Below are 17,392 nucleotides of genomic sequence, written 5' to 3'. Positions count from 1 at the left end.
CTCTCGAATGATCAATCACGAAACTTCATTATTAACAATCTCTATTGAAAAAACGCACATAATATGGTAGGAATTTTTTTTACCTTATTCCGATATCCAAATTATATCGTTGCAACCATCGTTGTAAGAAATTGATCAAGGACATCTGTAGTGCTGAAAGGGTCCCATGCTCCCATATATTTTGACCAGTCCCCAAAGAGAATGACGGCCTTTTAAATTTTATTGAAAGGGCAAGAAAAGTGACAATGACGTGTAGTACTGGTTTATGAATTTCCTTTACACCATGATGTAGTTTCTTCTTCAGTTATTTTTTTGAAATGGAGAGCTAAGCGCCAGTGACGAGTAAAGAGTCGAACTGACATACGAATTAATTGGGTACTCAGATAAAGTTTCTTCGGTTTTAGTGCTTTTTTCTTCGTCATCTCTTTCGTCCTTTTTAAACACAACAACGGATTCTCCATAATCATTTGCAATTAAGAGTGTCATCTTACATCTGTCGAAAAATATGGCATATGGATTATTAACTCCGTCTTTTTTTGTCAAAACGAGACGATGATGCTTTCCGGTACAGCTGATCATATGAACACTTTCGGAAGCTCTACAGCCATCCTCATTGATTACATTTGAATTTGGTGACTGAACACCAACTTCGTAAATAAAACCTTCGTCGTCAACCGTTGTTCCTAATGGATGTTCCATGCTCAATTTCGAAAATGCCAATGCTAAATTACGTCTCATATTGCAGCAGAGAATTTGATTGGTCCCAGAGCAATTGCAATACACATTGCCATCTGTCCCAATGTATAAGTATCCATCACCACGTACTCCTTTCACTGCTTCAAACACTTCACCATTCATGTCCATCGCCTTTAAACCAGTCACTCCACAGTTTAGAATAAGGTAGTCATCTGTGAAGACGATACCATAACAGGTTATGACGACCTCGCGGAATACTTGTCTTTTGAATACATCTAAGAGTACGACCTTGCCTTGCTCGTATAGTGAGACTGCCACTGTGTCGTCAGGGGCTCTTGCAAGACAAAACGGCTTTCCAGGTAATCTGAATTCACTTTGTTTAATTCCGTCTATTTCCGAAATAAGAAGACGCCTATTATTTCCGTCTGCCATTACAACATGACCATTACCGAGAACTCTTATATCCTTTATTATTGGTGCATTATCTCCCTTTAACAGCGAAATTGATGTTAAGTATGTGAACTTGACAGCTTTCATTCTCGCCTCCTTTTCTAAGTCATCTGGAGTGAAAACTTCCGGTTCAAGAGGCGGTGAAGCTTTCCTTGCTAGGATATTTTCTCTCTTAAAATTTCCTTGTCTTCCTTTTGGGACCTGATGGAAGAAAACTGTAACGGTTATATTTAGTACATACATTACATTACAAATATCAGTAACTCGTGACAGATAACCCCAATTAACTGTTTTAAACTTTTGTGCTAGTAGTACATTTTATTTTTGGTCTAATGACTTATCATTTACAACAGTCCATAATATTTTGGGTCAGGCTTACCGAATACAATTATCGATGAACTACAATTAACATACCTTTTTTTGAAACTCTTTGATCTGCATCTTTTCTAGTTTCTGTGTAACATGGCTTGCCGTTAACTTAGCTTGGAACTGAGTCATGCTTACGACATGGTGATAACGTGTCAGTTTCAAAGAGTTGTGATGCTTGTGACAAGTTGAACAGAGGGCCACTTGACATTCTGTGCACCAGGAAGCTGCCATAACTTTTTTCTGTTGTTCATTGCAAGGCTGACAGCGGTGGCGTCTAATGACATTCTTTATCGTTTGTGCGCCTTTTTTCTGACCGACACCTGGTTGTGCTGTTTAAAGATTGAAGAAGAAAAAAACTATTAATTAATTCACAGATGATTCTTTGTCAGAGGCTTTATGTTCGTATTTTTTACAACATTCCGGTATATCCAGGATACTTTTATATGAATTATCATTATCCATCAATAACGCGAATTCAATTCAAAAACTACAAAAAGTGGTGTCACTTAAAAGAACAATGTGTTTAAATGAAAAGTGCACAATAAAGGCTTACCCATTGTGGTACCAAATACAAAAATGCCGATGGTATATTTGTGTATATCAAAATATTTTCTAAACCTAAAACAATCAAAAATCACAGTTCAGACTTCATCATGCATTGTAATTTTTGTATTCTAAATAGAAAGAAAAAAATTTCCAGTCACTGATTTCATTTAACCTCTTGTAGGAAACATGATATGAGGTATTGTCGTTAAAATCATTAGAAAGTCATTAAATAGAACTTCGATATACAGTTCCTACATAAAGGGTTATCTGGTGTATGAGACGGATCCAGAGATTTTGAAAATGAAGTTCCGGGCTATTATTTGCTTATTTTTGCTCAAATTCTGCGTAAAATTTACAAAACCCTCCCCAGTATCCACATCGGTGGTGTTTGGTGAAAGGTTTGGTTATTATCAGATGATTACGACCAAATGTTGATCGATTTCAATTACAAGATGGTAATGATGTCCTTTCTTATTGCTTACAGTTTGGTGATCGAATAAGCAATTTAAACGCAGAGATTGACAAGATTCAAACAAAAATTGGTAGAATCTGTTTTTAATCTAAATCTGTTTAAAACTTCACATTTTACTGGTGATTTCAATAGCCCATGTATTGCTTTTTAACCGTTTTTATTGTGCTTTATGAATACATTAAAGGTGTAAGGACGTGTTGTGCAATGTTTACCTCTCGGACATTAATTTTTATTATTGTTTTAATTATTTTTGTTCAAATACTTTTCGCATTCAGTTTGAAATTTTGACTAACCACTAATGATTATCATGACAATTCACTCATTCTAATGAAATAAGGCCAAAGTTAAATTTCCTATGTCGCATAAAATAACATGCTATTTAGATGATTTTGCGAGAATTGTTTATGAAAATAAAGCTAACTCAGTAAAAACAAAAGGTAAGTTTTATATAATCAATGCATTGATGATTTATTTTCAATATTTGTATATCAAAGTTTAAGTTTATACTCGATTTTGATAGAATTAACCAATTATCAAAAATATACACGTTTTTCGTCTGCTAAAATACCGGTGCAATATGAAAAAAATTGGTCTCGACAAATTAGGACCGGGCCGTTACGGAAATTATATAAAATATAAATATAAAATAGCGAAATCTACCGTCAGAAGTCATTTAGGAAGGTTTTAAATTGTATTTTTATTGATCAAATGATCAGAGAGAGCAATTATGTTTGATATAAACGGTGATATATGGAAACTCGGAGGAATAATGAACTATAGTGCTTATACAATAAAAGCTGTCCAGATGGTTAGATAATGTTTAATAATCTAAAAGTCCATTGTTTTGTGACAAATAGACCTACTGCTTCAGAGATACACTTTCAATTTTTTCTAATGCATTTATCCAATAAATTTTCTTACAGTACTTGACGATTGGCATTACCGGCAATTTGTGAAATAGAGAAAGTACAACTTCTATCGCTTATATTAAAGAAAAACTGTAAATGTATCCTTTTTATTTATTTTTTTTTCTGCAGTTAAACATGGCTTTAACAAATGCTGAGAGACAACGAAAATGGAGACAGAAACAAAAGGAGACTAACCTGAACAACTTTATGGGAATAGAGCAAAAAAGAAAACGAGAGGCCTATGTTCCTGTCGCCAATCTCGGGAAAAAAACTCACGCAAAAAGAAAAAAAGATGGCCGGAAGCGATTCAAAAAATAGTATCAGAGTAAAAAGCTAAAACAAATGGTAGTTGTAAATTCCCCAGATGAAGGCCCATCAACATCAACAAGATCAGCATCGACAGAACGCGGTTTTCTTACATCGATACTACCAAGGTTTCCGACAAAGGGAAAATTTGTTAGGAAAAGATACAAGTCTTCTTTAAAGAATGCGAATAGAAAAATAGAAGAACTACAAAAAAGAATTCAGCACTTATCAGGAACAACAAAAGAATACAAAAAAGGATAGAGAGACTCAAGGCAAACGAGTTTAAAGAAAGGCATGTATCATCAGACGGAGATCTTGATACAACAGATGGTACATTGTCACGGTCTGAATCGCCAACGTTAACTCCTAGATCCAAAACCAAAGAGTTTGTGAATAAACTGAAACTTACAAAGACCGGACGAAAGCTACTTTGTAAACGAATTCTGTTCGCTGAATGCATAATCTGCGACTTAAAACAATCTATGGGGTCGGTGAATAAGAAAATCGTTGGAAAACGTCCGTTCTACGCTGCCAAAAAGTACAAGCTTATGTCAGAACTGAACAGGCAGACAGGAATCAGTAGAAGAATCGGCAAAAAGAAAATGGAAACACCTAAAAAAATGATAAGAAAGGAAAAACTTCAGGAAACAATCACGACATTCTTCACCCGAGAAGACAATAGCACAGTATTAGTTGGAAAGAAGAAGTCCGATGCAGTTCGGATAAATGAGACGGAACACCAAAAAAGAATCCTAAATGATTACACACACAATCTGCACGAAAAATTTAGGTTAGAAAATCCTACAGTGAAAGTTTCAAGTGCAACGTTTTATAATGCAAGACCCAAGTATCTTCTGCTCGCAAACTTTGCCTCACGGAGAACATGCCTTTGCTCCCGCCACCAGAATATTGCACTCAAACTTAAAGCTTTGAGAGCCTTAGGCGTTAAGTGTTTCAAGGAGCCCTGATACCTTCATTAAAGAAAACGACACAAATGAGAAAGTTAGAGAAACAATCGAACCAAAGTTACCGGAAAATGTCAAATTTACTTCATGGAAGAAGGTGCTGGAAAACAACAAAAACAGATGGAAGGAAATAGAAGAAACTGTATCAAAGAATCACTTCCTGGAAATAATTGACCTTCAAACCTCAAACTTTAGAGATCATGTAAAAAGGGTACAGAACCAGTATTCTGAAATGAGAAAACTCAGAGAAAACTTGCCAGAAAAAGAAATAGTTCTCTGGATGGACTTCGCCGAGAACTTTATGTGTACCTAGGTTGAGGCAGTCCAATCATCATATTGGAACCAGGCCATGGTAAGTTTGCATACCATGGTGGCGTATTTTTCACAAGATGAAGACCAACGTCTTCAGACCTATGTTGCGGTTTCAGATGTACTTTCGCACAATGCTACTGTCGTGTATACCATACTGCAAAAACTTATGCCACAGCTGAAGGTCGACTATCCTGAGTTGAGTAAAATACACTACCTCACTGACTCCCCTACTAGCCAATACCGAAACAAAACAATATTTAAGGTACTAGCAGACCATAGTGATGACTTTGGAGTGTTGGGTAGATGGAATTATTTAGAGTCGGGCCATGGAAAAGGCCCATGTGACGGCCTAGGAGCCAGTATTAAAAGAGGAGCAGACAAGGCCATCCGCCAAGGAAAAGCACTGATTCAGAATGGAAAAGACTTTTACGCTTGGGCCAAGCAAACAGAAAAGAATGGTTATGTTACAATCAAGGTGAAGTTGATAATGCTGAGAAAATCCTGCAGGAAAAAGAAGAGCCTCCTCCGATTTCTGGAACTTTCAGATTGCACGCCGTCGTGCCGATTAGTAGGAACACAATCATGACAAGAGATATGTCTTGTTCCTGCAACGAATGTCTAATGGACGTTAGAACCAGTACTCATTCATGGAAACTGCACACACTTTGTAAAGCAGGAAATTAAAATGACAACAATGACAAAACTGATCAAGTCATTGAAAAAATGGAAACAGAAGAGCTATTGGCCGAGCCCGATCATGAGATTAAAATAAATTCGTGGGTTTCGTGTGCATACGAGAGTAATTGGTACATCAGACAGGTAGTAACAGTTGACCATGATGATCCTGACAATGAATTCGAGGTACATTTTCTTACAAAATCAGGAAAATATGGAAAATACAAATGGCCCACTCCTGATCGTGACGAGATTTGGAGGGCTAGAAAACACATTCTGACCGTTTTACAACACGAACCAAGACCAACTGGAAAGACTAAACGCACAGTAGGTACATACGAAATTGACCAAAGAGAAATTGACAATGCAGAAAAAGTATTCAGCCGATACAAGTAGACTTTGTGGTATCAGAATCGGTTAGAATTGAATTAGTCGGACTTAAAGATGTGGATCAAAGATATATAAAGCAACGTTGTTAAATATTCATTACGTTTTGGCTGTAAATTACGGGAATTTGCTCTCTAATTGTTCTTATTAAATATAAAGTGTAACATTGGTTGTATTGACTAACTTCCGTAACACCACAACCTGCTCAAATTGCAACCCCATAACAAGAAACAACAAAATGCCAATATCTTTATAGGAATATTATTTTAATTGTAAATGTTTGAACAAATTAGAGACCCGATATATATATCCTATAGATTTTACAAAAGTAAGCTGTTCACAAAAAAGGTTATGATTTTCATTTTTAGTGTATTAATTGAACTTCGTTTATTTTTCCTCAGTGAGGCTTTTGTAAAAGCTTAAATTATCTATGTTTTGTAGAAACTAGCATGGTATTGGAAAACACTATCAAAATTATCGCAAATAGTCATACATTTTTACATTCTTTTTGGCAAATGTTGAATATAACTTCCGTAACGGGACTTTTACACCTAACCTTGATTAAGTTATAAAATTAGAACTGATCAAAATTTGTGGAGGAATTTTTATTGCTGTCTCGTCCAATATGCATGCATGAAATAAATGTGACAGTTCAGCACTTTTGGTGAAGTATTATTTTCGGTTTCACTTTTCAATAGATAGACCAATTTCATTAGAACAACTGAATTGCATGTAAGGTTTACAATTGATGTTTACATTTGAAACGTTAATAGCTTTTGAATGGTATATTGCCTTTCATTTTTATTATAATTAGATTTTTATAGTCGACCATTTCATCACCTATTACAGACACGCTCAACCTTTTCGTCGATTTTATCCGTGTTATGGGGCACTATCGGGTGAACCGATTTCTTTTTTCAATATATATTTTCAATGTTTACATGTCGTGCGTAACGATTTGACCCGTTATGGGCTTCTGTTGGAGAAACCATTGTTTGTTGATTTTTTTTCTCTCCATATTTTCATTTGTGGTTTGTTTCGTACGCCCTTTTTTGTTTATGTTTGTGACTTGTGCACTCGTTTAATGTTTTCCTTTTGTTATTATAAGGAGATTGAACTGTTTACTGCTATAGTATGTTTTCAAGTTACTTAACCAAAACTTGCTTTGAACGTGTTATGAGGCCCTATCGGGTAAACCGGTTTCTTTTTCATACTTTCAATGTTTACATGTCGCGTGTACTAGATTTGACCCGTTATGGGGTAAACCATTGAACTACGGAATTTTAGTTTTCTCTCCATATGTTTTCAAGTTACTTACACGCAAACTTTGACCCATGTTATGAGGCTCTGATAGTAAATATGTTTGTTATGTTGTCGCTAACGGTTTTAATAGGTGTTATCGGTTTTGAGCTACCCTGTTTTGTAAGGAGGTCTTTATTTAGTATAGTTTTATTACGCAACAAATATTTTTTTCTTTTATATTTTATTTACAATTCATATTCATTGTTCTATTCGTCGGGGTGTCGTCTGTTTTTCGAAACCGGGTCCTGCTCAGTTGTCTGTTCCATCAAGTGTTCTTCCCCTTTAAATACCACTTCATAATCCGATGTCCTTAAGATTCCGCTTTAATATGAGTATTCTTACCGTTCGAGTATCATTGGCGTCAAGACTGTTTTTCCACTCTGTTTAATCCTCTCTTCCTTTCCTTCGTTCGTTGTATATCCCATATAGCTCCCTATTTTTTTTAAATATTTTTATGAACTGTCCTCTCACTATATAAGGTCCTGGCATCGTAGATCAATATGATTCATCTTGTTGAACTTCTGTAACTTTCTTGATTTATTAACGTAGTTGTTTCTTATTCAAGGATGCACGATATTCCGCTCTGGCTTCCACTTCTATTTGATATTTTGACGTACCACTTTTTTTACGTTCTTAATACATCCGCACGATCTGTCAAATCTGTTTTCTGCTTGGCTTTTTTCTTTCCTCCAGCTGGTCTACATCGAGGTCTTTTTGGGACCTCTTTTCCTTTTGTCTGTTCATTCTTTGGTTTGCATTGTGCACGTTCTGTCGTCCATTGCACGTGTATGGTATCGCGTCTGGTGACCTTTTCTAAATGAATCCCTCGACAGGAAACTATCTTCTAAATCTTTATTACTCCGGGTGCGTCCATCTCCTTTGCGAGTCGGCCAAGAAGTGACCACATATCCTTTTTCATTTCTATTGCTACTTTTCCTCATCCAAGAACACATCCTGAATTTCCCATGGGAAAATGTTGCTTCTCAATCTCAACTTGTCGGGAGTACCCTGTTTCATGTCGATCAGTAAATATCCGTGGGGTTTGGCAGTGGCATACTCCACTTCTAGTGGGTCCTGCTATGACGCTTGTAAAGGGATGGGCCCACGGCATAAAATGGTCGTCCATGTATCCCTTAGGTACGTCGAAAGCAAGGGAATCATCTGTCGGGTGTATGAAAAAAAAACTTTTTGTCAGTTGGGTCCTTGGGTAAGTTTTCTTGAGTTTCATCCTGGATCGATTGGGGTAGCCCTTTCATCGAAGTATAAGGGTCTTGGCGTAGTCCATTCATCAAAGTATCTTGGTTTTTTTTTCTTTTCTCAAAACATATTGGTGTAGTTCTGTCATCAAAGTATCGTAGTCAGATAAACCAATTCGCATCGATTCTGTCTTTCTAAGGTTGTCTTTTGCTGGATAGGATGCGTATGTGGACTGTATAGGTCTGTTTGCATGGTTCTCGTAGCGTGATAGACGCAGTGATCCTTGCGATGGTCTAGAATATGGAGAACACCTGGTTTTACTCCGATGGGGTAGATCAATTGAAGCTTCGTATTCATGAGTTTTCCTAAAATGACGTTTCATATTATACCTTCTTGTAAAGATCATCTTGCATTCTGGACAGGTCGTGGACATCTTGTAAACGACGACCTTCTTCGACAACTGAGAAGAAAATGATAACAATTCTATTTAACCTTTACTTTTAAGACATTTTTTTGCAAGTCTTCTCGCTTATATTTCTTCCATACTCTAACCCCCCTTTTAAGGCTATTTTTGGCTCTTTACTCTCCCTTTTTTTCTTTTGACCCGTAATATTGACTCTCGACTCCGACTCTTGACTCCGACTTGACTTCGACTCATGACTCTAACGACTCTTTACTCCGGCTTTTCACTCGTACCCCCGACTCTAACGACTCTTGACTTTTACTCCCGACTTTAAAGATTCTTGACTCTTACCCCCGACTCTAACGACTCATTTCTCTATTCCTCTTATTCTAATCACCTACAATTTCCCCTTCACTCCTCCTAACCTGAACTATTTCTATCTTTAACTCTAAACTTTTAACCTGACATGATGTTTAACATTAGATGGTTATTGCTTTAACAATAACATTCATAACATAAAGGTTTTACACAAAGCTTTAACCAATACAAATATGGTAAAGCGTTTGGTTAGGCTAAGGGTTTTGTTTAAAGTTGGGGTAAGTACAAAACTTGAAACACATGATGATACCAAGACCCGATCAAATAACGTGGTGCTACGATGTGTACCAGACCATTTATGGAACCATGGAGAATGTCGACTTTGGACATGGACTCCCCGACCTTGACATATTGGATCCCAGAAAGAAACACTTGCTTGTTCTAGACGATATGATGAATTCGTTTACTGAATCTATCTCGCATCTCTTCACGAAATATTCCCACCATAAAAATATAAGTGTCATGTTGCTAGTTCAGAATCTGTTCAACAAAAACAAGTATCACAGAACCATCTGTCTGAATGCCCATTACATGGTTCTTTTTAAAAATCCCAGAGACGTATCACAGGCCATGACCATGGCCCAACAAATGTTTCCCAAAGAGAGAAACAAACTACTTTATGAAATCGAGTATGCCACCGCAAAACCCCACGGATATTTACTGATCGAGATGAAACAGGGCACTCCCGACAAGTTCAGATTGAGAAGCAACATTTTCCCATGGGAAATTCAGGATGCGTTCTTGGATGAGGAAAAGTATAAATAGAGATGAAAAAGGATATGTGGTCACTTCTTGGCCGACTCGCAAAGGAGATGGACGCACTCGGAGTAATAAAGATTTACAAGATAGTTCCCTGTCGAGGGATTCATTTGAAGAGGTCACCAGACGCGATGCCATACACGTGCAATGGACGACAGAACGTGCACAATGTAACAAAAAGACCTCGTGGTAGACCAGCTGGAGGAAAGAAGAAAGCCAACCAGAAAAAGATGTGATACCTATAAATGGAACTGTATAGAGTGGATTTCGGAACAAAGATCGTACGGATGTATTAAGAACGTAAAAAAAGTGGTACAAAGTCAAAATATCAAATACAAGTGGAGTAACGTGCATCCTTGTATAAGAAACAACCACCTTAAAAAATCAAGAAAGTTACAAAAGTTCAACAAGATGAATCATATTCATCTACTATGCCAGAACCGTATATAGTGAGAGGATAGTTCATAAAAAAAAATAGGGAGCTATATGGGATATACAACGAACACCACCAGAAATCATTAAATAGAGTGGAAAAGTCTTGATACTCGGTGATACTCGAACGGCAAGAATACTCATATTAAAGCGGAATCTTAAGGACATCGGATTATGAAGTGGTATTTAAAGGGGAAGAAGAACACTTGATGGAACAGACAACTGAGCAGGACCCGGTTTCCAAAAACAGACGACACCCCGACGAATGGAACAATGAATATGAATTGTAAATAAAATATAAAAGAAAAAAAATCTTGTTGTGTAATAAAACTATCCTAAATAAAGACCTCCTTACAAAACAGGGTAGCTCAAAACCGATAACACCTATTTAAACCGTTGGCGACAACATAACAAACACATTTACAATCAGAGCCTCATAACATGGGTCAAAGTTTGAGTGTAAGTAACTTGGAAACATACTATTGCAATAAAAAGTTCAATCTCCTAATAAAAAAAAAACATCATACAATACTTAAACAAAAAAGGGGGCGAAGGAAACAAACCACGAATGAAATTATGGAGAGAAAAATAAAATTCCGTAGTTCAATGGTTTACCCCCATAACGGGTCAAATCTAGTACACGCGACATGTAAACATTGAAAGTATGAAAAAGAAACCGGTTTACCCGATAGAGCCTCATAACACGTTCAAAGCAAGTTTGGGTTAAGTAACTTGAAAACATACTATAGCAGTAAAAAGTTCAATCTCCTTATAATAAGAAAAGGAAAACATTAAATGAGCACACAAACTTAAAAAAAAATAGGGCGTACGAAACAAAATACGAATGAAAATATGGAGATAAAATAAATCAACAAATCAATGGTTTACCCAATAGAACCCCATAACACGGATAAATCGATGAAAAGGTTGAGCGTGTCTGTAATAGGTGATGAAACGGTCGACTATAAAAATCTAATTATAATAAAAATGAAAGGCAATACACAATTCAAAAGCTATTAACGTTCCAAATGTAAACGTCAATTGTAAACCTTACATGCAATTGTCAGGATAATCATTAGTGGTTAGTCAAAATTTCATACTGAATACAAAAAATATTATAACAAAAATAATTAAAACAAAGATAAAAATTAATGTCCGAGAGGTAAACATTGCACAACACGTCCTTACACCTGTACTGTATTCATAAAGCACAATAAAAACGGTTAAAAATCAATACATGGGCTATTGAAATCAGTAAAATGGTAAGTTTCTAGGCCGTGAAGTCTTCAATTTTGAAACGAAAGAAAGATCCCGCCGAAAAATGATAAGCCTGGAACTTATATTACACTACTGTGACCTGCTGCAGATCTACACCAAATTGTTATTATCATCGTGTATCATCGTCATCAATCAATAACGATAGCTAACGGCAATGCGGATACAAATAAATAGACTGAAAACAAAGAGTAACGGAAAAAAGAATAATCGTACTGAAGACAGAGTTCATCATTTGATAATTTTCCGTAAAGAGGCAAAAGGGAGGAAACCGTTGATTCATGTATCCAAAGACAGACTTACTGTTGCATCACAACTAAGGTGTGATCAGTATCTACAGTTTTGTTTCAGAAAACGTTCAATTCATACACAAGTTCAGTAAACATGTATTTTGATAATCGCAGGTCCGGGTGTTAAATGAATAGGCCTGCAGCAGCGCTAAGCTTGTCGTAAAAGGCGACTAAATAGTGCTCAGAACCCTTGCCGGGGGCTAGGGCGCTCTGCCCACAGAGCAACTGGGATGTGTGCCCCGGGTGGTGGAATGGGGTACCCCTGGCGTGTTACATGCTAGGGTTGTCAGACTATAATACGGAAAACCTGACCGCAAACCATAGTGGTGCACCGTGTTGGGAAAGATGCCACATTCCTCGCACGTTAAAGAACCCTACTGTGGTATTCTCCCGGAGTAGAACCATAGGGCTCCGCCATAGGAGGCTAAATTGCCCGACCCTACCCAACTCTCCCTATTTCCAGTGGCAATCAAAATTTGTGTCCCATCCCTTTTTCATTTCATCATCATTTCATGCTCATTTTATCATCAATTTCATGTTCATCGTCTGAATATAGCTGAAATATTGCTGCTCGGACGTTAAACCCCAACAAACAAACAAACAAGATAATCGCTCTTTCGTTCAACACCGTTGAACCAATAAAAGAAAGGAAAACAATATAGTGGAAATACTAGTATGGTATTTATTGGTTAAAAAATCATCTCGAACACTAGGCTATTTTAGTTTATCGACAAAATCCCGAAAATTAAGCGAAAAACAATTCATATACATCAGAATCCAAAGATATGTCCAAAACATGAAAACAGGAAACGGAGACTATCCACATGCATAATGTAGAAAACAAAATAAAAAAAAACAACTACGTATGAAAACTGGAGACAAGAAAAACAAAACAGCACAAAAATGTAGAACACTTGCAATGTGAATCGGGAGTGACATAGGGCGCTTTGGAAGGTAAAGCATGTCCTGGTCTGATAGCGGCAATTCCCCATTTTAGACTAAGAATCTTATTTGACTATACCCTCGCTCTACTAAAATTCCGTGAATAAATAACTCTCATGACAGTAACAAATTAACGATGGAATGTGTATATCAAAGCCTAGAGATGTCGGTATTTGTAGAAGATACTTTTCTTTCAAAAGTAATTGTTGAAGCAGTTTTGACTTTAACAAAACATAGATAACGTATAACGATAATCAAAGTGCTGTTATAGCACTGAAGGTTTTTGATTCTAGTGAAATGTAGCATGAACAAAAATAACATGATGTAAAATAAAACTGTAATCATACATTTGTGTTTCCCTAATCATTAAGAACTGTCTTTTTTCCATAATGTAGAAACTAAATTTCAATCTTTACTACTGATTTCTGAAGTATGAACTGTAATCAATAGCGAAACAGCGTCCAACTTCACTCACCCTACAAATTTTGTTTCATTTCACCCTTTTCCCAAAATTTTAAACCTGTCCAAAAGTTAATTTGCATCTACGTTCAAAAACTATTTTAATTGAGTATTTATCCGACGCTGCAACTATACTCAAATAAAATCAAATTCTTGATGAACATAAGATTTCCAAAACTAGACACTTGTTTAATTAATTTGAATTTTCCCGCTAATTTTACTTGGTTAAAACCACTCCCTTTCACTTCTTTATTTATTATTTATCATAAAGTATAAATGACAGTATGGAGATTTTGACTGATAAATGTGTTAAATGGAACATTCTTAACACATTTAATGTTTCTTGACGTATCACTGCAAGAAATACATTCCCTAAATTACTAAACATCTTTTAAGGCCAAAAAGGAGTCCCTGAAATCTTCAAGTGATTATGATTTTATTATGCAGAAATAATTAAATATTATTGAGCTGAACAATTTCAGTAACCATATTTACTGGTTATAAAAGAGATACTGAATGATATAAAATGAATTATGAACTATAATTTTGTGCAGAGTTCAGAAATAGTAGGTAAGTTCAAGGCATTACCCGGTGATATAAGGTAACCCAGCAACTTTAAAAGATCGTGGCATAGTTCAGAATTGATACTAATACTGGTCGGAATTCCAGAAATCAATGCAGAATATTTTTCATATATTTTACTATATTGCCGGTACCGGAAAAACAGCAACTACATGTATTATTATGCATGTGGAAATTTGCTTATTTCAAAGTACAGCCACTCCCTCCCCCTTTTTCTGAAAGAAAAAAACCGAGACTGAAAAAAAAAACAAATAGTTTGATATATGCCGAGTACGGAAATTCAAGTACTAAGTGTCCATAGCATAAAGTCCATATTCTTCCATTATACTGTTAAAGTTAGTCCAGAATTTTAGGGGGTTTTTTTTATTTCAAATTAAAATTTACCTGCATTATCAGCACCTCAATCTCAAGGGTGGGTGCTTATGTCACATTATTGGATGTAAGACATGCAACGCGTACATGTGTGTTACAGTTTACAATCTGAAAGATTTGCCAGTTTTCTACGCTGCATTTGTCTACTTTTGCCATAGTTTCAAAATTAGACCAGTGCTCGATTTTGTATTGTGGCTATATAAAACCGTATTTGCCTTTATGCTTTTCGTCACGTTCCATTTTTAAAGTTCGAAAATATTAGACTTCGTTTCTTGACGTATGTATTGTATCTTTTCAATACCATCTAGAACTCCTACACTGTCTAGTCTCGATAAGCGTTATTGACTATATTATTGTTTATATGACTAGATGCATACAGACCACAGGTTAACTTCTTGAGAATTATGTTTTTTATGAAATATAAATCCTAAGCAATAAGAAGCAAAAGAATATATTACAAGGATTAAAACTAGACAAGGAAAATAGAGATGGTATTACACAAAACAGAACGAACATGAGATAACCAATATAATTCGTACAAAGAAACTTAAGGAAATGAGCAACCCGGACTGCGCTGAAAAATGGGAATATGGACCAGGTGCTCTGGTTGGGTAAGCGTCCTCTGATTTTCTTGTTTCGAGTTGGTTATAAAATGTCATGTCCGGGGTAGACAAGAGAGGCAAGGAAAACTATAATACGGTGAACATTTCGGTTCTCATGTTGCGGATGGATACATGAGTTTTCCCTTTCTATTGAACTCTAAAAACGTCTAGGTATGAGGTTGGCTTCATAGTGTGTAGTGTCCTTCATCTCAAGTTCTTTGGGGTAGATGCGATGTATAAAATCCCTGAATCTGTGATCATCAAAAGAAAACAATATCTATCTATAGGAAACTGAGACCAACAGATCTGGCTAAACGATGTTCTTTCTTTTGGATAAGATCAGCTATCGAGTCAGTACCGTGAGAGTGAATGAAAAGGTGAGCAAGTACTGAAGCACTGTTTGTTCCGATTGGAATACCGGCCGTCTTTTGAAAGAGTAATCAAAGGAACCGAGATTCTAGCGGAAATCAAAAGAATGTTATCCAGAGACAAACACCAGACTTTGAATACAGACAACACAACAAAGAACATAAAGTAACTAAAATAATACATACAAAGTAACAAAAGTAAATGAGCAACTCGGACTCCACTAAAAACTGGGAGCATGGACCAGGTGCACCGGTAGGGTAAGCGTCCTCTGCTTTTCTAGAAACACCCGTCGAGTTGCTCATGAAAAGTCAAGTCCGGGGAAAGGGAAACTATGACCCGTTGAATAAATCAGTTTTCATGGTGCAGATGGATATACCATAACGATCCATGAGTTCATGATGACGACCATAAAACTTCTGTAGTGATGACTTTGTAGCAACATAACCCTGCTCCAGAAGCCTATTTGTTAGAATTCTAGAGTGATACAAAACGTCTGCGTAGTTTCGACAAGCTTTGGCATAACATATGAGTTGTGATATGAACACTCCATACGCAGGTGCTGAAGGGATGTTGCCACAGAAGAAAGGAAAGTTGACAATTCTGATCGAAAAGTCATAACGTTTGAAGTCGATAGTATCGGTACGTCAAGGATTGGTAGTACATTTTGCAGATCTATAAAAATGTAGAAATAAAACGTTGTTTGATTTTTGTGGAGCTTTGGGAACCAATACATGTACGGATTATCACAAGATGTGAAGAGAGGCCGAAAGAGGAAAGAAAGTCACATAACCAATCCCTGTATTCTTTTTGTTTAACTTTAAGATTCACCAAGGAGTACGCCAAGGAGGAGTATTGTCCACCTTCCTCTACCAACTTTATATTAATGAACTTTTAGACATACTTGAAGAACTGAATATCGGATCCAGTGTGAAGATGGTATATTCTGGCTCGCCGACATTAACTGACGATTTTGCTTAAATAGCTACAACTCCTTATAATCTGCAAGTCATGCTGAACTGTTGCTCTGATAATTCGATGCGTTGGGAATTTAAGTTTAATCCAGCTAAATGTTCTATTTTATTTTTTGGACATAAATCGCGTGTGGTTGGGCATGTTTGGACCTTAGGAAAAGACGTTATCGAAGTAATGGATACACAGTGTCATTTAGGTATTCATATTACTGATAACTTGATAAAGCTTGTCAAAAAAGTCGTAATGCATTCCATTGTTGGATATGGACACAAACAACCTGATATAAACCCAATGATTACTGTAAAACTTTACCGAAAAGTTGTCATACCGACAGTGTTATATGGCTGTGAAACATGGACTAACTTAAGTCAAATTGATATCACAAAAGTCAACCGTTTTCAGCATTATGCAGTAAAAATTATACAGAACTTTCGTAGACTTACCCGCTCGGATATGAGTGAAAGTTTACTTGGTATACATTAACTGGTAACTGAAATCGACAGGAGGAAATCCTTTTTTCAAAAACTTACAGACTTACCATATTCGTCAATTATTAAGAAAATCTGTCTAAAACGACTCTACTCATTTGTGTATAAGCCTGACAGTCATATTGGTTTTCTTACCGGATGTATTCGAACTATTTGTCAAATACAACCTAACATATGTCTTTAACGAGTATGTTTCCAAGTATACATCCCCGAGTAAAACTGTATGGAAGAACATTCTCGGCCGTACAATACATACCTTTGAAGCTAGCGAATTGCAATCTCGAATGAACAATGATAATGAGTTAATAAGATTCAAAGAAATCCAAAACAAGTATGTCCCTGGATCTGTTTGGACTATTCTAAAGACGGCTTCTTAACTACGAGATTCATTCTATGTCTCAAAAATGATTACATGTCCACCTCAACAGCAACATAAACTTTGTGCGAAAAGTGACACAATACATCACAGTGTTATTGAATGTTC

The 17,392-nt window shown here is 36.3% G+C and overlaps 1 protein-coding gene across 2 annotated transcripts; it reads right to left on the bottom strand.

Annotated features, from left to right (window-relative positions):
• Positions 1-248: 248 nt before the first annotated feature.
• On the bottom strand, positions 249-17,392 carry LOC148611061 (uncharacterized). 2 transcript variants are annotated; one of them, XM_088591162.1, is made up of 3 exons: positions 17,165-17,392; positions 1,561-1,844; positions 249-1,347 (listed from the first exon to the last, which is right to left on the bottom strand). In XM_088591162.1, exons 2-3 carry the CDS (start codon positions 1,744-1,746, stop codon positions 301-303), a joined length of 1,233 nt encoding a protein of 410 aa, XP_088447288.1. In that variant the 5' UTR covers positions 1,747-1,844; positions 17,165-17,392; the 3' UTR covers positions 249-300. The 2 variants fall into 2 exon arrangements, with proteins under 2 accessions (XP_088447288.1, XP_088447287.1); XM_088591161.1 differs by lacking the exon at positions 17,165-17,392 and adding an exon at positions 2,069-2,185.

Source organism: Perna viridis, chromosome 7 (assembly GCF_037379345.1).
Source record: "Perna viridis isolate PV_CMFRI_1.1 ecotype Kerala chromosome 7, ASM3737934v1, whole genome shotgun sequence".
NCBI classification, from domain to species: domain Eukaryota; kingdom Metazoa; phylum Mollusca; class Bivalvia; order Mytilida; family Mytilidae; genus Perna; species Perna viridis.
The sequence above is the reverse complement of the archived record's forward strand: the minus strand, read 5'-3'. Positions and strand labels throughout refer to the sequence as shown.

Bases quoted from the DNA above. Each gene is read 5' to 3' on its own strand.
- LOC148611061 (XM_088591161.1), bottom strand. The intron at 1,348-1,560 runs GTATGTTAATTG...TTCTTCCATCAG, and splicing joins TCAAAGAGTTTCAAAAAAAG to GTCCCAAAAGGAAGACAAGG.